The sequence below is a fragment of the Pogonomyrmex barbatus genome, unplaced genomic scaffold (genome assembly GCF_055798465.1).
Source record: "Pogonomyrmex barbatus isolate J1 unplaced genomic scaffold, ASM5579846v1 scaffold9, whole genome shotgun sequence".
NCBI classification, from domain to species: Eukaryota; Metazoa; Arthropoda; class Insecta; order Hymenoptera; family Formicidae; genus Pogonomyrmex; species Pogonomyrmex barbatus.
Window position 1 is genome coordinate 2684907 of NW_028297193.1, and position 22405 is coordinate 2707311.

Consider the following 22405-nt stretch of genomic DNA (forward strand, 5'->3'; position numbering starts at 1 on the left):
AAATTCAATTTAGAAAATTGTACCAAGTCGGTTTTACCTCATCTTTATATAATAAGGGACAAACATTTAAAATTTAATGTATCTAATCGCTAATTAATTATTTCTATTTGATTTTACTTTTGAAAACACATTGCGTCATAGTTTATATATATTTAGAATGTATATCTTAAAAATATATATATTTAAAATTATATTATATTTTCAAAAATTTAGATATCAAGATTGACTGACACTTGATTGACTGAAGCTAATTAAATATTTTTGCATGAACAATTCTCAAGTTGATAGGATACTCTGTGCAATTAAATGATGAATGCAAACACACAGCGAGAAGGAAGTATGAAAAGATGTTTCTAGATGTGATTTATGATAGATTCGCGCGGATGCATATGTTTATTCACTGATTTTTATTAATTATTTACTTTTTATTAATTATCATAAAAATCGCAAAACGGTACAGGAATTCTCAGTTTAATTCGCTTTACTTCTTTTCGATATGTAATTATCAGATGTTCTATATACACATTATATAATTGTAATCGGAATATTTACGAACGTGTTCGTTCAACATAGCGGAAACTTAAATAAAAACCAAGTAATGCAGTTAAAGTAGTCGCGTGTTATTATATTAGATTATATTAGATTATATTATATAGAATATATAGAAGATTATATAGAAGAACTTCAACTAAATGAAATACTGCCGTAAGTGTACACGCGGCGTATATCTCGCAACATTTTAAAAGCGAACTTTGCATCGTCGGCGCGAGGCGTCAAATTTCGAGCTTCAGTTTTCAACTCGCAGAAGAGAAATAGAAACTTTCTGGATATTTGCCGGCTGTGTAAAGAGACGCTCGCGGATAAAATCTGTTTTTTTATCGGAGAAGTCTGAAGGGACAAGAACGACTGCGAGGGACAAACTAGTGCAATGTGAGAAAGTTTTCGGCTGAATATCCGCGGGAATTCGCCGCTGTTTGGCGCATCTTGGCCACCGGTAAACGCTCGGCCGAACCGTAGTAATTGCCATGACTAAGTTATTCACTTAAGCCACTCGGGCGACGCTCGGGTTATGCGTTATCGTCGGGATGGTGGGCTGCATTAATCTCGGAGCAGGAGGGTGTTCTGTCATCTCTCTCTCTCTCTCTTTCTCTCTCTCTCTCTCTCTCTCTCTCTCTCTCTCTCTCTCTCTCTCTCATTCCCTGCGCCGCGCCCTTCGTCAACTATGGAAATCATCCTTAATCCTTGATCGTAGCCTTAGAACTAACAGACCTTGAAAGGACAGATATTACGAACGTGGTATAAAACTTTCCTAGGTGTGCGAGAAAATACATGATTTCTCAAATTTTAATGTAGTTCTTTTGAAATTCTTATTTAATTGAATCTTTTAAAAGGCTTTAATTAATCTCGATTCTAATTTGCTAAAATCTACATCAGCTAGATTGGAAAGAATAGATTTATATTGAATTTTTATCTACACATACATGTTGTTTTGTCTTAATAATGTTTAAGATTACGTTAGAAATACTTTTTTAACATACTTTTATATATTCTATAAAAGAATTTTTTCACATATTATTATTGTAACAAAATACATGGCATACGCATACAATTCATTGTTTTACAAATAATGTAAAAAAATGAATAAAAGTTTAGAATATTTTTAACACGTTTCATACGTAGATCATAATTTTTGAAGTACATGGAGTCTCCTCAGAACATATAGTAACAAACGTATGCGTCACAAATTGTTATAAATATCTGAACTCAATTTTCAAATTTAGAATTTGTGATGATAGATAAAAAATTATAAATATTTATTCGTTAATTTGACATGTCGTACACAGATGTTACTTGGACAAAATAGTATCTATCTTTAGAAAACATTGTTATAATTTATGTTCGCAGTGAGCCAGGCGAAGCATCAGCAGAACTCAAGTGCCAATAATGCAATCGCCCCATTGAATAACCCGGAGGGTAAAAATGAAGGTATTGAAGGACCAATTGGAGAGGTGCTTGCTCAAAGTGGTGGCACGGCAATTTTGCCGTGCAAAATTACTGATCCTGGAGCTGGAACGGTAAGTGTTACACAGTTTATGTAATGATGTATATTTTATATTTTTAAATTTTGTATATATTAATATTTCTTTCTCTAGAAATGTTGTCACATGTCATTTATTTTTTATACATACAAAATATGAAAAATTGAAATATGATCGCTTTTGTCAGCGTTTTTATTTTTGTTATTTGAATATGCATTGTTAAAAATAATATATATATATATAAAATAAAAATTAAAAATACGACTCCCTCATGTTGTATTTTAGTAATATGTAATTTAATACGCTACAAGTTGAATATTTTATATATATATAAATTTTATTTTTATTAATATCTACGACAATTTATAATATATGAGCAAAAGATATTATAAAAAGAATTAAAATTCCTATTTGTTATATGAATGCATAAATTAGCTGTTGAAAACGACATTATTCGCTGAATTCCAATGCTTAATTGAAATGCGTAAGTGAGTAATTTTGAATCAGGAAATTATTTCTCTGAACGAATATTGAAATATTAATAATCAGCATTTTTTTCCGCTTTATTCTCCTCTCTCGTGCCATTTCTCTGCTCATCTCAAAAGCCTCTCGACTTCTTCCATTCACACTAGATTTTCCAGATTTTCATTTCCGTTATACAGACAGTCCGAACGATCTTCATTTAATTTCCGTTTCCTATCGTGCACATGCCAAGTGCGAATGATTTGTAAAGAAAAGAGTATTCGCTATTTCTAATATGGTTGGCGTTCGTGTCGTGATGAAACGACTATTCAAATGTAAACCATCGGGACGTGAATGGCAAACGCGAAGATAAAATTTGAAATGTCAAAGGAGCTCTTTGTAAAAGAAATATCTCCCATCACAGACATTTTTAAAGTTAGAAAATACAAATATAAATTTTCTTTGGCACGTGAATTATTTCGACATTGCATGCTGACAATATTTTCAGACGTGTTTTATCTTCATCACTTATGTCTCATAAAAAAAGTGAATTACACAACACGCTAAGACAACGACATGCGTGACTAATTTCCACCATCGTGTGATAATGACGTTGATATATCTCCACACGCGTCCATAGTTCTATTTAATGAAGAACACAATTATACAAGCTCGTTCTTCAAAAAAGCAAAGAATTATTTTTGCTGGTAAAAATGTAGAATCAAATAAAACAATAAATATTTTTAACTTTATCATAAAAAGATTTTTTGTGTAGACATAAAAAATCATATATTTTTATTGCGGAGTATAATATTGAAAATTACATATAAATTGATATAAGTACACGTATGGATAATCAAAATAAATCCATATTGTACATTAAATTAATTGTCTTTCCTTGTTTAAGAATTTTTATGAAAAGATATTTATTTTCAAAATACATTTAAAAAAATTTGATAAGTTTTTAACTTGATATTTTCAACATGACAGAAGTTTCCTGGATGGAGATATAGACAAAATTCAAATAAAGTAAAAAAAGTGATGTAGAAAAAAAGGAATGAATGACTATCTCATACATTTGTCTCATATCTAGGTTTGACGTGCATCGTAGCGTGTTTTAATAACTGTTTGTGAAACTCAGGCTTCTCCGATTTGTCGAGTTTGCGATTGAAAGCGCAAACAGGTAGATATTCCATCCCTTATGGAGATATAGATTCCGTGTAACCACGCAAACATGTGCGTCCTGAATACACACATACACACACACACACATACGGCACGCGGTATTGAAAGCGGAAACGAACGCGATGCGCCACACTGGGAGTATAAATGATAGGTCGATACGGTATTTTTGCACGTGAGTTGCAGGCCGTTTGCCTTTTTTTCCTCTCTTTTTTTCTACGGTCCCCGCTACATACTTTAATGCTGTAGCCGTCAGTCCAGCAAATTGCCCTAGTTTACGGTCTACAACGGCGCGCTACTCCGACATAGCGTATGCTCTTTGTCTTATTTAGTGCCATCCCCAAGGAAAATGAACCGACAATCTGCGTGAAACAACGAACGCATCTGCATTCGTGCTTCATTCCGAATTATTTTCATTCCTGCTGGATTCCGCATTTCAGTACGCGATATACTAATTGACAATATACGAGAAAATCAAAAAATGTTCATTGTGCATATATCATGAGTTATAATTTTTCTTCGCGGGATTTATTCGCACCTCTCGTGCCCTGGTCTTTTAACATTTACGCTAACTGGGGCTCTTCTCGGAAAATTGAAGATTACACCCTTCGCGCCGATGGAATTCGATATTTGGAATGCCTACGAACGTGAACTATGCCGAATTCCACATCGTAACCGGAACCGGTTCCGTTGGACCGGATGCCCATTATACTTCACATCCTCGCGAAGTCGAGAAGTTCGCTTGGAAATATTTTAGAATATTTTAGCGAACTTTGGCGTTAAACCGACGGCGCGCCAGATGCCGCGTGAACTGTATCCCTCTTTTTTTCTTCCTCCCTGGCAGAAGGGAGGAGAAAACGAAAGGGCAATCCACATTATGTGCATACGCGATCGAGATGGTGGAAACATTCTTCTCTCGATACTACGGCGCGCGGTATACTTTAGAAATCGGAATGGAATTCCAAGAGTCGACAGACGATTCTCTCTGTGCGACAGGCGATGCACGTTCCCATGAAATTCCGACCTACGGATTTCCCGTGCCGACATCACGACGTGAATGAGACGTAAAGCCGACTTTAAACGCGCGTTTTCCGGCACACAGCTGCTTCATGCCGTTTGAAAAACGGACTTGTGTTATGCACATGTTGTGTATAACTATCGTATTTGGATCTTATACCATATGGAGTTCGTTAAGATTTATATATTTACTGCCTTCGCAGTGTTGTAAATTTTTTGATAGATTTACGATTAAATCTCGCGACAACTGTATCCTTTAGTATGGATATTTTTTACTAAAAATCACTTTGCACTGTAATTCCTTTGGCGTTTTCCGCATTTATAAACATAGCTCTGCACTTGTGCACACTTTCTTCCTTTAGCATTTAATAAATTATATTTCTTTCTCTGATCAGATGGAGAAATGTCAGATATTCTTTTGAATTCTGTACGCGCTTCTTTCGTAAAAAGAACAGATGCTTTCTCGCTTTGATGTAGATCGAAATTACGTTTCAATATTCGTCAGAAACAAATCGATACGCGTTGCGTAAGCTGAAGCCCGCCATGAACGTGCACGAACCGCCGTGAACGTGCACGAAAACTTGGGAACGTTCTCTCTGGGGATGTGGCATGTTTATACGAACTCCATGGAGAGTTTACTCTTCTCCCTTTGATTTCTGGATTTTACAGCTCCGCTGGGCACGGAGAGTAGGAACTTGAGCTCGTAATTTACTTACAGCGAGACTGTTTCAGGTCTCTTTCCACTTCACGCATTGCCAGAGTTATGTACAAATTTAATGAAAAACGATTACGTTTTTAACACCATCATTTTCTTTATAGAGATATTACTTTAGAATTAATTTTCTTCATTTCCATTCGATTATATCAATGGAAATGAAGAATCTTGCATAAAAAAGATCTTATTTAAAATATTAGAGAGCATTCATATTTTAATTGAGTCAAATTTTAGATGAAAACTCGATTTATTATTTAATCATTCGTGTAAAATAAATGCTATTTGACGAGATGGCGGAAAACAAATCTATTGAAAATGAATATAGATATGTTGAATGTGTATCAATAATATATGGATAGATAGTATTAGATATAAATATTATAGTATAGATAATATATAGATAGTATTATATATAAAAAGAGAAATGTAGCTGTAATTTTAAAACACACAAAAATTTTGAAAAAGTCAGAACCGATATTTCGAGACTTTCTATAGTTTGGAGGATTGACATATTTATTTATCATCTATCGCTGCTCCGACCGATCGCTCGCTGGCGAGATTTTGTTCTGGACGATACGAAAGTTGCAAAATCTAAGGCCACTTATGCAAAATTCTCTGTCACGAACCGCATATAACCTCGGCGGATCTCGTCGCCGACCATGAATAAAAGATGAATTCGTGCGCGTCTTGTGTACTACAGAAATACAGAAACAAGAAACAAGGCCGCCCTTCTTTATACCGCGACTAAGGCCAAAACAAATAAAAAGCGTCTCACTATCGTGGGTGGTAAAAAGGGAGATTCGAAAGAGGGAGGGAAAACGCGCATTATATCTTGTCTATGTAACTGCCGTCGTACGGAAGTTTATCTTTTCCGCGATGAAGTGACATGTATTCGTAACCGGATATGAGATTCATAAAAGTTGTTCAAGCGACGAATAACGGTATCCATAATATCTGAATTAACAGTATCCATAATTTCTAAATGAAAAATTAAAATTTCTGAAGCCATTCTTTCCATTCTTTTCCGATTTTATTTGATTCACTCATCTGTTCTAGTTATCTATCGAATTATTATTTTTGCAAATTAGTATGTTACGTATTAAAAATGAACATATCTTATATTGACTTATAATAATATAAGTAACAAGTTTAAATCCTTAGATATGAATAGGAGATAACATTAGATTAACAATAATAAGATTAACAACATTAGATTTATTATATTGCACGAATTCTTTCATTACTACAAGTATAAAAACTTTTCACGTCTACTATCTTAGTGATGAATCACAGTGCGATCGCTATAAACTTTTGCACATATTTTTCATTTACACAGTATCGTATAAGATGTCGCATTATAAATTAAAGCATCAGATATTTTTTTCTATTTTATCAGCGAAACCGGAATTTTTCAATTTAAAATGCCATTTATCTTCGCTTTGGAATGAGCCGAAAAAGTTTCGCATAAAAGTTGAGCAACGGAAATATTCAAAGCCGTTTTTGTATCATCCAGGTACTTCATTCTCTGTTCTCTCAAGTATCCGGTGCTATTTTAAATCCGGAGGAAACCTGATATAGCGAATGTTTCTTTTACGACGGTCTGCATAGACATATGTACCCGAAATTTGCTTCGATGTGATCGTGGCTCTAGTGGTCGAATGTCTCGATTACGGTGCTGGCTTCGGAAACACAATAGGTAATTTGCTCCGTCGAGGAAGGATCCGCGGTCGTTTCTCCGGATGGAACATGCAAAGGCCGGATGTCTTAAATGAGCTTTCCTCGCGATAATTAATTATTATTCCCATGGGTTTCAATTCATGCTCGAGAAGTCAAGCACGAATACAAGCTCTCTAGTTTGGCCATCAACTTGCGCATAACACTACAGGATGTGCGTATAATGGAATTAACTTATTCTGCCCAGACCTACTCATATCGGACGTGATGCACTTATCTCGCTGGGAAATGCGTCGACGTCGTGCGATAATGTAACGTGTGATGTATAATGGAAACCGTCAGCCGGAAAGATCATCTACCCGGCTGGCGGAAACGACGCTACGATGGAGAACATTGACCTGTGGTAAATCACGCGATAAATGTCAAATTGCTAGACGGTAAAGGACGCGCGGCTACAGTCGAGTGTGTTACGAAGGAGTCGACATTTTGTACCACGCACTCTTCCTCAACGTCATCGCCGACGGAGAAAATGGATATGCGCGGGTTACTGCCGAAGCGGAGTACTTTCTTGAGGAACATTCTCGACCACGATGAATCGCGGGATAAGATGGGCGAGGGTATAATGGAGGATATCCGGATAGTGAGATACGAGGGATAGACTACGAGGGTAGACTTCCCTTCTTTGAGAATGCAGATGGAGTGAATGAGAGACCGGCAGAATGGGGAATTACCGGAAATGAAAAGATTCGAGTGACGAATTCCTTCGTAGATGTATTGAAACATTAAATTTTTATCTCTAAATTTCTACCTCCGAGCTTTACTTTTCCTATTTGTAAGACTTTTCGAACGATTTTACTGCTACGAGGCGTTGTACAAGATCCATCAGTGAAATGGCCGGATTCAAGAGCTCGTCCCCTCGAATACGATGCTATGAAGCTTTCTACATTCGGTTTTCAGCTCGATTTTTGTGCATAATTTGTTCTATGTCGAGTCAGGAAAATACATTTCAAAAGCATCCTCCTATGTGCAAGCCGAATGAAATGTATCGCGGTGAAATGCGACTGATAATCAAAAACAGATAGGACAGATTGGGTGGCGCGGATGGAATCGATATCATGAAATGATGACGTAAAATAAATTAAGTGTTTTAATGCTTTCACATGAATATATAGAATATCCATTTACGGAACTAATATAACGTAAAGATATAATATTATTATTTAGTGACAGTTGCAATTTCTTATTAAACTCGATATTCTACTAAATGAAATTGGATTGTGAAACATGTATGTCATATTTGTTCATTCAATTAGCTTTATAGTTTAAATTTGTCTAAGATGTCAGATTCAAATTCACATTGTTATTGGCAGCATCACATATAGAAATTGTTCGTGACTAACGTCAATCATTCTTAAAATGATAACATCAATACTTGGTTAAATAAAGTAACAGATACAATGATTGAGCGATGCACAGCAATTGACTAATACACTTTCGCTTCTCAATGCATCAAAATCGACATATCGATTATAATTGTTTTCAAACTAAATCTCAATAGTGTTTTCCCTTGTTAAACTATAATCAATAGCAAACTTGCTGTCTTCTCAAGCTTACAAGACCGAAAATCGATTTTTATTCCATTAAACTACGAGAGAGAGAGAGAGAGAGAGAGAGAGAGAGAGAGAGAGAAAGAGCAGTTAGTAACTTACAAAATTAAATTTAAAAAAAATTATTTCTAAATATGCATATCAATTTATAATAAATATCAAGTTAAAGAATAAAAATAATTAATTTAATAACAAACTGTACATTTAATAAAATATGTCAGCATTTTGGATAATTCAAGCTTATAAAATATACATGATATAAATTGTTTATTAAATAGTTCCATTTAAAAGAAAAACCGTTTATGAATATTTTTATTTTAAGTGATAGTTTATGCTTTTACCATTTCCATTTTGTCAATTAAAAATATTTAATTGACAAAATTAAATTTAACATAAAAAATATCTATAATATTCTACTAGTAATGGTTATAAGAAATTCAATAAATATGAATTTTCAGAACTAAATGATAATTATCTTCAATATTTCAAGAGAAGAGAGAGAGGTAATTTCACCTCCAGTTCTTTTCGATCTTGTGAATAATACCATCGCTATACAGCTTTAAGTTTCTGAGGTTGTGACGCGTATGGAGTGTGGCTGTGTAGTGGTTGGCTTGATTCCCGCACAGGGCGGATATAGGTGAGGGAACTTTCCTCATTACAAGAATACTTTTAAAACGGTTCGGCTGATAAACGAATGAACTTTCGGTGTTCCTTATCGGCAATCCCGATGTTTGCTATCGAGCAAGAGTTGAAAGTGATCGCAGAAGTGCAGCTGCGACGGTGGGACGGTGGCTCTTAATTTCCCCCCTATCGTCGCGGCTTTATTGCCGAATGGAAATATTCTTATCATTACGAAAAGGTACCTTTTTTCCTTTATCGAGCAGTTTTATTCGCGACAAAGATTTTCAAGAAAACGTTATTTCATTACGATTTAGTAGACGTTTCAGTCTCTTCAATATCACACGTTTACGTTCAGCTTAGCTTCTACGTTCGTTCCATGCTACTCATTTCCGCAAGATATCTGGTATGTGACGACACAAGTTACTGATCGCGGATGGCAATTCCCAACCGACAGATAAAGAATGTGTCGGCATGGGTCGCTTGGCATCCTGTAACCGGGGTATTTCCCAATTAAGCTCCCACGACGGTATCAGCTTGACTTGTGTGCCGCGTGTATGCACTTTCCGCGCGGATAGATGCCATTTACTTGCCGCTGTACAAAGTCTTTCCCGCCTAGGCCAGCAGCAATCCCCATACGATCTCGGCTTAATAGCTTCCCACGGGAATTTTGTGGCCATCGGTTACCTAACCCACGTCTAACAAGACTGATGATGATGATTGAGTCAGGCAAGACAACGTAAGAGGAAATTAAGTACGGAGGGGCCCCGAAACGCGTCGGACATGCTACTCCAATTTGCATTTCGTTCCAAGTTTTAATTGGTTTTAATCCTTTGGCGGACTACGCTTGCTTCTCCATTCGCTTCATACCAACTTTTAACCCTTTTCGCTAGAAAGCCAAATAGGCCCGCCGCGTGCACAGACTTCAACAGTTTTCCCCTTAAAATAGATATACCTTTAGTATCTTCTCGTACATTTGAGCTGAAAATAATTAGAAGGAGTATTACCGCAAGCGATTTGTCGGATAATTTAGATGTCGGGAATCTAAATCAAGTTACATACCTTCCACACGTAATATATATTGTAACATGCATTAATTTCATGCTTGAAAGCTTCATTGCGACTTGGTTGCTTGCTCTTAATGGACATAGAAGCTTCCTTAATTGGCTACGCAAGTATCTTGAGTAATGAAGTCCACATATTCGGCAGTAAGACAGGAACATTGTTCGTTCTAGCAATGCACGCGCGCGCGCGCGCGCGCGCGTGTGTGTGTGTGTGTGTGTGTGTGTGTGTGTGTGAGAGACCGTCTCTGGAGTTAGTTGAAAGATGGACGTTGGAGAGATTCGAGATCTTTGTCCTTCCGACCGCTTGCGAAGACACCACAAGCGAAGACACAAGTTCTCGTAACTTCGCACCGATTGAGGCAAACTCTACTACTCAATAACTTCTACCTTCAGTCAAAGACCAGCGACGTGCAAGTACACATACTTAAACATACACACACATACACACAGACACATATAAACACGCACGCTCTTGCCATATTGGATTCGCCATTACACGTCGGCGCGCCGTAGATAGGTCCTTTTCGGGGTAGGATTCAGGATTACAGTAAGCACTGCGGATTACCAGGTTTGGCGGATACCAGAAATGTCATATCCTTGGGAATTGGTTTCTCCGGGATGTATTACGTGAAATCGGCCTAATTATGTTTCTGACTGAGAGTACTAAGACATTTACGGTGAAGTTCGTCCCAGGGATCCGAATGTAAAAAATAATTGGATTGGCAAACGTGACGTCTCGTGCCGAATCGAAATTCAGGAGGAAGCTTCGTAAACGAGGAATTTACTAATCGAGAATAATTAAATTTCATCGAAGGATATCAATTAATATATATCGTGTCATTATGTTTAGGAAACGTAATTACTTATGTACATCTCTTCAAATCTCTTATAAAGGTAGTGCTTCGAGCTTGGATTCAGAACCTTATGTTTTGTGACATAAGGTCTTATAGTACAGCCTACGTACTATAAGATAGCATTCTATATTTGATAAGCATAAAATAAAACAAAAATTTATTATTGAAAATATTTAGAAAAAAATTTTCTTAAAGCTTAAGAACACGTATTAATGTAAATGTAAAAACACCTTAATAATAATAAATAATATTCACAAATCTATTCTCTTTTATCTTTCAATGACTTAATACATTCAAATTTGTACATAATCGATTAAATCGATTTTTTTTGGATGTACAAAAGTGGCGGGGAATGGCTAATACTATTATATAATTAAAATGCGATGTAGCCGATATATTAAGTATAGTTTTGTTGTCAGTTCCCTGGAGAACGAAAATTACCTTGAAATTAGGGTGCTCTAATGGCCATGATAATTGATATTCGATGCGTGTCGAGACTATTCTTCCTCCCTCCCTCCACCTCCCTCCCCCTCCCCCCTCTCTCTCTCTCTCTCATATTTCCTCATATGATATATGTAGTGTCCCATACATATTGTTACTATAAATAATCTAACTGCTTTCAACCACTATAATCCATAGATAGTTTTCATTATCTAACAACTGTCTTTGCGTCCTATAGCCAGATAACCATAACCGTAATTGTCTTTTCAATATAATAGATCAGATACTATAATATTTATAAAATTTTAGATAAAGTTTATTCCTTTCTATTTAAAAATCTTTCATCTATATAAAAAAAGAAATACACGATTTTAATCAATAATATATAATATTATTCAAGCAATTTTCATTTATTTCGATAAAGTTACTACTTATTTACTCATAAATATACTTTTATAATATATAAATTAAAAATGTATTATCAAGAAATATAAAACAAATAGGTATAATTAAAATGTTTTAATTATATTCATGTAAAACAATTATATTCTATTACAATTGCATATTGCAATGTTACAATTTTATGCAGTTCTATATTTAATTATCATGTTAATAATAATATAATTTTTCTTTTAATAGCCATTTATTAATATTATTATTAGTAATTACAAAGAAAAATTAATAAAAAGATTGCTACACTTTTTATAGCTCTGAACTACAATACAATTTTATATTATATGTATATATTAATTATTTTTTTGTTTTTTTTTTCTGTGTCATAGGTTACGTGGGTGAGGAGAAGGGACAGACTATTATTAACAGTTGGTACCAGTACGCATTCCATTGACACAAGATTTCAAGTCAATCTCGTCAGAAACGATTGGCAACTTCGCATACGTCCTGTGATGATGGATGATGCCGGTATCTATGAATGTCAGGTATTTTGGCAAATATTTTATTCTTCTATGATGCTTTTAATTTTTAGTATATTTGAATATGATATTATTAGGATACTTATCCTAATAAGTTTTATTTAGGATACTTTTTATTTGAGCTTTTATATTTCAATATTCTGATATTAGATAACTGATATATTTTATTTATTCGCATAAATGTATATTCTTTCTCTTCTTGGTTTTTTATAAAATATATATAAATGTGACTTTTCTTTATTTAGTTCATATGTCAAGTTTCTGTAACAATAAGAACACTATTATATATTATCATTATAATAAAAATTTAAAATATGACTAAGATTTTACTCAATGTTAATCAATGTTTACTCAATGACCAATTAGTTTTTATTTTAGTCTATATAAATTAAATTTTCAATGAAGTGAAACAGTATTGTCATTGTTCCTGATAGATTAAATAATTTCTAATGTATAGTTCTGTGACACTTCGTTAAAGGTTTCACATGTCTAAAATGTCAGCTGAAATGCGAAAGCGATCGATTACAAGCTTGTGTTTTAGGTCGCAGATATTAGTCATGACTTTAACAAGTTCTTTAAAGGACAATCAATATTGCTTCGATGATATGAATACAATTTCTAATATACATTATAATGCGCGACTTGTTATAATTTGAAACTGGCTATTGTTGCGATGTTATTTATAGAAAATATTTAAAATTACAGTCTCAATTTCTTAATATTATTTCACATGATATTATGTTATAAATTATATAAGAATGTTTATTATTATATTGTATCGCCTAATAAATGTATATTTTATTATAAATTTGTACTTTATCATTTTTTAAATAATCTAAAAAGTAGATTATTTATATTAAAAAAAGTGACTGTCCTTTTTTACATCAACAAATAAAATTATAAAGTTGACAATTGGAAAGTTGCAAAATTTAAATATCTATCAGTTTCTAAAAAATTGATTTTATCTTACAAAATTTATTTTTACAAATTTATAAATTTTTTATGTATATTAGCAGGCTATGCGAATAAAACTGGCAAGTTTCCTTCATAATATAATAATTATTAATTTATTTTATAATGTTCGCTCTTTACAAAATAATGGCTACTTACTTTCAGCAACTTCTCTTGATTGCTACTCTGTACAAGTGTTCCAAGTGTTCTTTCGAAATACGTGTCGTTTGTCTTAATGTACCATGAAAAGTTACAGGTATTGCTATATTACGATTGCAGGTGACGTCGCATCCGGTACAGCAAAACTTCGCTCGTCTCAAGATTACAGAGGCGTACTCGATAATACCAGGTGCGCCTGATCTGCACGTGAAGCAAGGCTCGAGCCTCCGTTTGGAATGTCAACTTATGGCAGCCACGGAAAATCCCTTGTACGTCTTCTGGTATCGTCAGGGCCGTATGATAAATTATGACGAGGAGCCCGGTGTTGACGTCAGGCTCACCGAGAACGGCTCTATTCTGACGGTAAACAAAACGAAGCTTACGCATGACGGTAACTATACGTGCGCACCTAGCAACGCCAAGTCGGCGTCCATTATGGTCCATGTGATCGAAGGTAAGAAACACGAAGCGTATCGCTGGCTAATATTTAGTTTTTCTGGTAAACTTGATATCAGTTGAGAGAAACTTCCAAGTGTGAATTTACTTTAGCGAAATACAACTTTACGTCTGTTTGTATCGATGGAATATATTTTAAATATTGCATTTAAAATTTTTATATTTAATGAAAAAAGATATGCGTGGGGAGTATCATTGTATCTATTTAATTGTTTATTTAGTGGAACAGATATATTATTTTCTGTCTTTCGACTAGAGAAAATGTATGTTTTAATAAAAGATAAAACAAACTAATTCTCTGATAGATGGAAATTTTTCCTTGTATCAAATACGGACTAAAAGATAGAAGATTGATTGTAAACTTATTTTTAAGTACAAGTGTGTACAGATGTTTTTTTAAGGTTTTAATGTAAAATAAAATACTATTTGCTTACTACAGATAGACAAGTAGTTAACAAACAGTTGCAATAGAATTGTGGAAAGTTTGTGTTAACGTATTGGACGACGATATTTACGAACGGTGTATTTGTAGAATATGTGCAGAATATATAAAAAAATATCAAATGATTCTCACAAATGTATTACAGCATTTCATCGTAAGATTGTCTCTAGAAAATAAAATGTTCAACAAAGCAAATATGGAATAATTTATCAAATAATCCATTTAATTTCGAGAATGATGCAGGTGCAAAAGGAAATAATCTGTGCATTTTGTATTTAGGTAATATAAATGTTGCGCAATTTAAGCACACGTTGATATACACGTGCATGCCAACAAGGAGATCATTGACATTCCTTGGATATTAAGCTTCATTAGCTTTTCTCTGTATTCACTATTATACGCGATATTAAATCACTGATTGCAATCGATGCAATTGCTAAAGATCCGATGCAAGCGCACGGCTTCTACGGTACAAACGGTCTGCGGATTGCATAAGTAGGCTGAATTCACAGTTTCACGGGTTAAAACGGGTGATAATTGACTCGCCTCAGTTATATCGACGAAGAAGAGATCGGCTGCCGATCGGGAAGAACTTCTGCGAAGCTTGAATATTCATTAGAGTAAGTGCCGAACAATTAAACGGCTCGTAGGTAGCTCGTTACGATCAGATTTAGCGGCACTCGCAAACGCATTCATCCCGCAGTCCCTGCGCATACTCGCGATAACAGAAGGGCGCTTCAAATTGCACGACCTTCCCTCTAACGATGAAACTTTTACAAAACCCCTGAGTTTTGCGCCGCGAGAACGAAGTTCGAAAGCAATTTTTTGAAAGTACAATATACAACTTCGGGCCGGCTTTACTTACACTTTAACGCGCGTTTAGTAACAACACGATAGCGTCCCGTGGAGCATTATCAAACTTATCTATTATTTTCTCCTTAGAAGACGATACACCATTCTACGCGATTCTATTTTAATCTCTTCTTTTTTCAAGCCCGTGTTACGATATGCTTTCGACATTGTCAAAAGTTTCTCCAAGATGTTAATGCGGACTGTATCAAGCCTCTTTTTTTATATTAAATTTTTTTCTTTATCTAAGCACGCTTATTTTTATAAAAAAAAATAAGAGAAGAGTAATGTTAGGTCGGATAAAAGTACACAGCAACTAAAATTTGGAAGTTTTGTATGCTAGATAAAATTGCGCCATTCGAATTTATTTTCGAAAAAATATAATAAAATTAAGAATATAATAAAATTTATTTTCATCTCAATAATGAAAATGCATATCTTAATATATTATCATATACTTCAGCTTTAAATTTTATGTTTTTATAATTAATGTGGACTTGTTAGAAATTATACAATAAAAAATTCATTTAAATATGCAAAAAAGCATTGAGATTATTTCAAATTATAAAATATTTAAAACATTTATAAAATATTGTTAAAACAACATTGTTGACTTATTATATTCATATATCAATTTGTTAGAAACATGGAAAATTACAAAAAAATAGATACAATTTATTGAAGCTTTTTAGAATTAAATTAAAATTGTAGAGAATAGCTTTTAAATGGGGTTTTACGATGGCGAAAAAGAGAGGACTCGGAAAACTCGAGAAGTTCGACAGATATTCATCCACTGTTTGCCAGAGCACGTGATAGAGAGTGTCATGCACGTGACCAGATTGTCGAGAAGTATTTTCTACAAGAAGAAGTGTGAAATGATCCGCGTTTCATCTTATATCTCAACTAGGAACATCGGACAATTCGAGATCGTTTAAAATGTTTCTCTCGGGGAAAAGTTTTACCGTTTTGTTTAAGAGAAACACTTTCTCTCATTTCTCTAAATGTGAATTTCTCCTCTGATTTAAACATGTATATTTTTACCCTAAATTTTATTATCAACATTAGACAAAGATAGACGATGGTAACGGATATTATTTATTATATTATTTATTCGCCTTTAGAATCTGATTCATTAGGTTTTTATTTATAGGACATTATTTATAGAGTTTATGTTTATGTTTATTATGAAGTTTATGAAATAATTATTAAAGAAGTCTGTTATGTCAAGTTACAAAATAATTATTGCCAAAAGGATAATCATTTTTTTGTAAGAAATACTTAATATTCTTTTGGCATACGTACTTATTAAAAACATATCGAGGTCATATATAACTGCTATTTGAAAACAAAACAAATAGTTACTATTCTTAATGAATATTTTACAACTTCTCAGTATACATTCTTTAATAAATCAATCCCGAGGAGGATATGAAAACCACCTTTGAATCACAATTTATTTTGCAAGTAAATAGTAATGTGACTCTGTCTCAAGCGTCTCAAAATATATAATCCCTAATTCCTAAGTAGTAATCTGAAATGAAGCAGTCTCCTTAAATTTCTATTCACGCTTCCGCTTATGTCATATGAAACAGCTTTCTAATCTCGTTGCAGAGGAGGAGAAGCCAGCGGCGATGCACGGGGGTGACAGAAGGAACCTCAGCCCGGCAATTTTGGCGAGCAACTTTCTCGTGTCCCTCCTGGCGGCCGTCAGCTGGAGGATACCGAGTTTCACGAGCCTTTACCCGACGTGAATTACCGCCGCCCTGGCGGCGTTCTTCAGCCCGTCCGTTCCTCCGTGACCTGACGACGGGCCCAGCGAGAAAACGAGTTCTCGAAGTCGTTGTCCTGCTGCCTGGGATTGGCACGAGCCTCGCTTATTTTCGATCCAAGAAGAAACTCCGATAGCGGGGTTGATTGTGCATGTGATACCGCAAACTTACGACGATATCTCGGCTTTCGTGTGTCCTTGTTGCGTATACTAGATAGACTGTGTTCCGGGTTGACAGTTGTGGTACGTGTGCTCGGTGTGCTCGGTGATGTCCTACAGCTCAAAGATTGAGAATCGTCGGTGAGTGCGTTTCTTCCGGTACAGTGCAGATCTGTGAATCCTTCACTCTTCAAAGTTTGCGTTTTACTTTCTACCTTCTTGGCCCGTTTTTGCGCAAGTGCCGCGTAAACGTACTTGGCCGGACGACTGTATTCCACTTTGGAATTGAGCAATTTATTGTAGGATACGTTTTATTCTTAAACTCTCGCATAATCTTTGCGTTTCGTTGCGCGCGAAGTTACAGTCCACAAGCCCTCCTTTTCAATCTAACTCTCTTGACAAAGACGAGGAATGAAATTTCAATGTGTAAATACGAGCGCAATTTCTCTTGTTGTACTAAGAGATCTTTTTGTGATGAAAAATCGTACAAAATAATGATATTTAAAAAAAAAATACTCAAAAGTGTGAAAAATTAATCTTTTGGCTAATTATAAGTACATATCTATTCTGAAAATAATAACAAATTATATCTCATTTTATGATATCCAGTCATGTTAAATTTCATGTAATATTTCTTTTATTCTAATTATTTTTTTTTAATATCCTTTTATTGTTTAAGCTACAATTATAATTTTTGCTCTTGCGACAAAATTATGTATCGGATGTAACCGCGTGAATCGCAATGAGACCAGAGAATTATGGAACTATGGTACTAAGGTATGTTGTAAGGTGTATGATATTGATGAATGAGTCGCGTAAGCGGAAAGGGAGTTCCGAATTGTTTGGACAGGAAGTTCGGTTTCTCTCAGGAAATTCGTTTCCCGATGGGAACCCTTCCACTTGATATGCGGCTCGTTGATATCTTTCAGTGTGCGCGATCGGCGAGTCGTTTTCTTCGTACATGCATTCTACATATATATATATCTATACACGTATATATTCGTTATGTACAGACAAATGTACACGGCGAGAGCTCGATTTATCGTTCTTCCAATTAATCGTAGCATTATTCACATTTTCGAACTCCAAAGTGATTTGTATTGCTTATCGTTTACCGAATTCATTTCATCGCATGTTTTCGTTCGTTCGAAATATTTCCCCCTCGATAACGTTTGATCGAGCTTTCACCGTACATACGATACGTTATTGCATAACGTAGAGGTTGCTGCGAAAATTCTGTTTGTTATAACCAGTATTCGCGGCATGGCCATAATAATGACAAATCACGTTCTTCGATTGAATCACTGTAGTCCGCCTGTATGCTAACCATACAACCTTTTTACGAAATAAAATTTGACAAACAATAAATCCATCTGAAACGCATAATACGCAGATTAGCTCAGATTTGAATAAAAAAAAAAAAAAAAATATTGTACCGATCGGGGTGTATCGCACAACGATAAAAATATATTTCCAACACGCAACGGCTGTAAATTCCGCATTCATCTTATTTTTTTCCTCGATAGTAGGGAGAAATAAATCTTCTTTCGGGCTGGTGTGGATACGTTGTTTCGAAATCGAATCGCAAGACAAGATAAGACAAGCAGATTTCTCGCGACAACTTGATTACGCGGACCTGGAGGTGAACGAACGACGTTTTCCTTCCGCGCTGTAGAAGCCTTATTTCAATTCCCATCGACTGTCGCAATGCCATTGTCATCGCGAAAGAAGTTCTTTTTCCACGCCTCGCGATTCTCCAGGTGGATATACACCGAAGCAGTCTCGCTGTTTGTTCGCGCGGTGTATATCTATCTTTAAATAAATGATAAATGCAAACATCCGTTCAAGTGAATGAATGTCCGATGTGAACACACAAAGAAGAAACGAGGAGATGGCAGTGTGCGAAGCGGTGCGAGCGTTTGCTCTCTGCTCCGTTCACCCGTTCTTCCCTCGTTCTTTCTCGTGTATACCCAACTTTCATACGTCCTCAAGATTGATGAATAATCCAGCCTCGGACGGCGCGCATCACGCGAGCGATGCGAACGATTGGATCTTTCGAGACACAAAATACACTCCTTCTTCGATTATGTTAAGGAAATCGAGACTTATACGATATTCTATTGATGATACGAACTGTTCTGAGATACGAATAGAGTTTCCGTTTCTCGTTTCGTTAAAATAGCGAAGATAACATAAAATGAAAAAAAAAGAGAAAAAAAAACAGGAAAATTCAGAAAACAGCTACAGGCTCTTTAAAGAACGTTTAAAAGATGCCTTTATGTCCCTTAGATATTTTTCCTCCGGATGTTGGGCATCTAGAGTTGGAAATGCAAAATAATGGAAATAAAGAAAGTAGTGACGAAGGAGTGTACTTCGGAAGGAGTCTTGTGTTTTCTGCGATAGCTGTCGGTGTTCCGCGAATGTATCGCGGAAGCTCGATGCGCTGATTTCGCGGCTTTTCCGCGGTGAGAAACGCGTTGGGCGTTTCATGGTCTTTAACCATACATCGAGTTTTATGCGCAGCACGCACGGCACGTGACGATGTGGCCGCGGATGACTCGCGTTCATCAACGTTATTTATCTGAATACGTGGAATCAATGTAAATACTAAACATTCTAACTACGCATTCAATAAAACATTAATCGTGACTATGAGTACAATAAAATTATTTCCTTCATCCAAGGCATCTTCTAATTATTTTGAATCATTTAATAAAATATAAAAATTTCATTTCAGAAAAGCACAACACAAATCCTCTTTGATAAATTTTTTATCTATAATAATTTTTTTAAGTGTAAATGTGTCGTAGTATTAGAATTTTAACAATATTGAAGATAAATGCTTTCCATGCAATATTATTTCTAAATATTTACGCGCATGCAGTTTTGAAATACTTTCTTAAATATTGTTTATAACATTTCCGAGTATTTTGATAATTCCTGTACAGAACTGTTATTTTGCAATATTATTTTTACGAATGCAAATAAAAAGATGTATACACAGACTATATAAGTATGCATAAAATGTATAATCAGTTCATTAAATTTGAGTTTTATATTACATATGTGTATTTTCAGTAAATATTTCTTTCAACGAGAGAATCGATGAATAATTACTCTTATAAAATCAAGGATAGCTTATCAGAATATAATTTGCATAATACTTGTTGACTTCTTGACGAAAGCTTCGTAAGCTTTTAAGGTAAGAAGAAATCGTATTTTCACTGCATGCGACTAAACGTTTTTACAGACTACTTAGCATTTCACCCTACAGAAAATAGAATCTCAATGACGGAGAATTATTTCTCACGACTCACATGCAACCTATTACAATCTATTACGACTTATTTTGCGTGAACACGTATGTTCGCGTGTTTATTCTCTTTAATCATTTATACCATGGCATCTATGCAAATATTACCGGTCTCTACCGTGTCTAACTTAAAGTTCCTATCCTCATAAATTTCAACATTTTTATCATTTTTTTTTATTTGTTACTTTTATAAATTTCAATTTACATAAATACAAATAATAGGTTGATTATCATAATTACGACTGACTTCTGAGGGTAAGAATAAAAGTATGTTTGCATGCTTTTAAACATATAAATACATTTTAGTAAGTTTAAACTAGGCTCTTGTTTAATGAAACCGAGAACTTTGTAAATTAGTATTATATAAACGATAAATGTAAAATATTTTAAAGAGAAATTCTATGTTCTTTTTTTTATTTTCATGTATTCTTCTAAATCATTTTGTATATAATAATAATACAAATAACTACAATTGCTTTACGATATCGCATTCTACAAAATATGACATTTAAGATAAAATAATTGCGTAAGCAATATAAAATATTTGCTATGTGCATTCAGTAATCACGTTGAATGTGAAAACGGAAACAAACAACGGGGAACACAACGAGGAATGGAGCGATCGCAGTGACTCTTTTGTTGCACCGATAAACCACACATCTACTGAAAGCACCTGGGATCTTCGATATAACAAACGCAAATCCTATCCCGAGCTTGGTTCCGATTTACACCTGTCGTAAAAAGGAATCCGCTTAATCGCGCACTGAGCTTGACAGGATAGAAAGAACAGGACAAAGTTAAGATGAAAGTTAAACAGGCTTTGACTCACAAACCCTTGATAACAGATAGAAAAAATGGTAGATATGTGATAGAGATATCAAATTCCATTATCATTAAAGACGGAAATATACATGACGAGCCAGCCGCTTTCCATTAATATAATAAGAAGTCAAATAGATGACATGGGCAGATAATAATGAAATTCCGTAGTGGAGAGAAATAACGAATATAGAGAAAATGTTTCGATTACGTGAATGTCAGTTAAAATGACTCAAGTCTCGGCTGGCAATTAACGTAATAGAAATTAAAGGAACACGCTAATAAGCTCGGCATATAATATAATCAGCGCGTAAATAAATTTCTATTATAAAACTGACTTTTTTATCTTCTCATAATTTCCTCCAATCTTGTTGAAATGTATTTTTTGCTATTAATTAAATATTATTACAGATTATATTTCTGTGCAATTGTACCTTAAAATTTATCATAATAAGATATAATTTGTGGGTTTAAAAAAATACTTAATATAAAGTTAGATTAAAATAGTAAAAGTGAGAATTATTTAACTTAGTAGTATTTTAAATTAGAGTATTGTCTAGATATAATATTGCTAGAAAATCGTAGATGGCGCAGATAGATACAAGAGCGTTTAGAAAAATTGTTCATCATACACATAGTCGTCTATATCACATACACACATAAGTACTTATATTTAAATTTCAGATGCTAATATCGCTACGCAGCGCAATATTCGTGCCTGGCTGCGATGTCTCTCGTTTTTATATTTCGTCTGATATTTCGGTCTGATGCTTCACGCTCCCCCGCCCCGACTTGTCTTTCTTTTATTTTCTACCCCCAACGGAAAAAAGTTACGCGATAAAAGCTCGAAACTCTTTCGCAGCGGCTGCTAAATTGAAACACCG

General features: G+C 34.7%; 1 protein-coding gene and 1 long non-coding RNA gene across 3 annotated transcripts in view; one reads left to right on the forward strand and one right to left on the reverse strand.

Moving 5' to 3' along the window:
- The window catches only part of LOC105428797 (neuronal growth regulator 1), a 69103-nt gene extending 49065 nt beyond the window's left edge, over positions 1 to 20038 (forward strand). For both annotated transcript variants that reach the window (XM_011641294.3, XM_089084411.1), the window contains 4 exons: positions 1906 to 2075; positions 12456 to 12611; positions 13836 to 14169; positions 17074 to 20038. In XM_011641294.3, the coding sequence (XP_011639596.1) occupies positions 1906 to 2075; positions 12456 to 12611; positions 13836 to 14169; positions 17074 to 17213 (800 nt within the window). In that variant the 3' untranslated portion in view covers positions 17214 to 20038. The remainder of the gene's footprint in view (positions 1 to 1905; positions 2076 to 12455; positions 12612 to 13835; positions 14170 to 17073) is intronic.
- On the reverse strand, positions 12298 to 13854 carry LOC148934530 (uncharacterized). Its single transcript, XR_016141210.1, has 2 exons — positions 13716 to 13854; positions 12298 to 12866 (listed from the first exon to the last, which is right to left on the reverse strand). It is a non-coding gene; the product is annotated as an uncharacterized LOC148934530 (long non-coding RNA).
- Positions 20039 to 22405: the final 2367 nt, after the last annotated feature.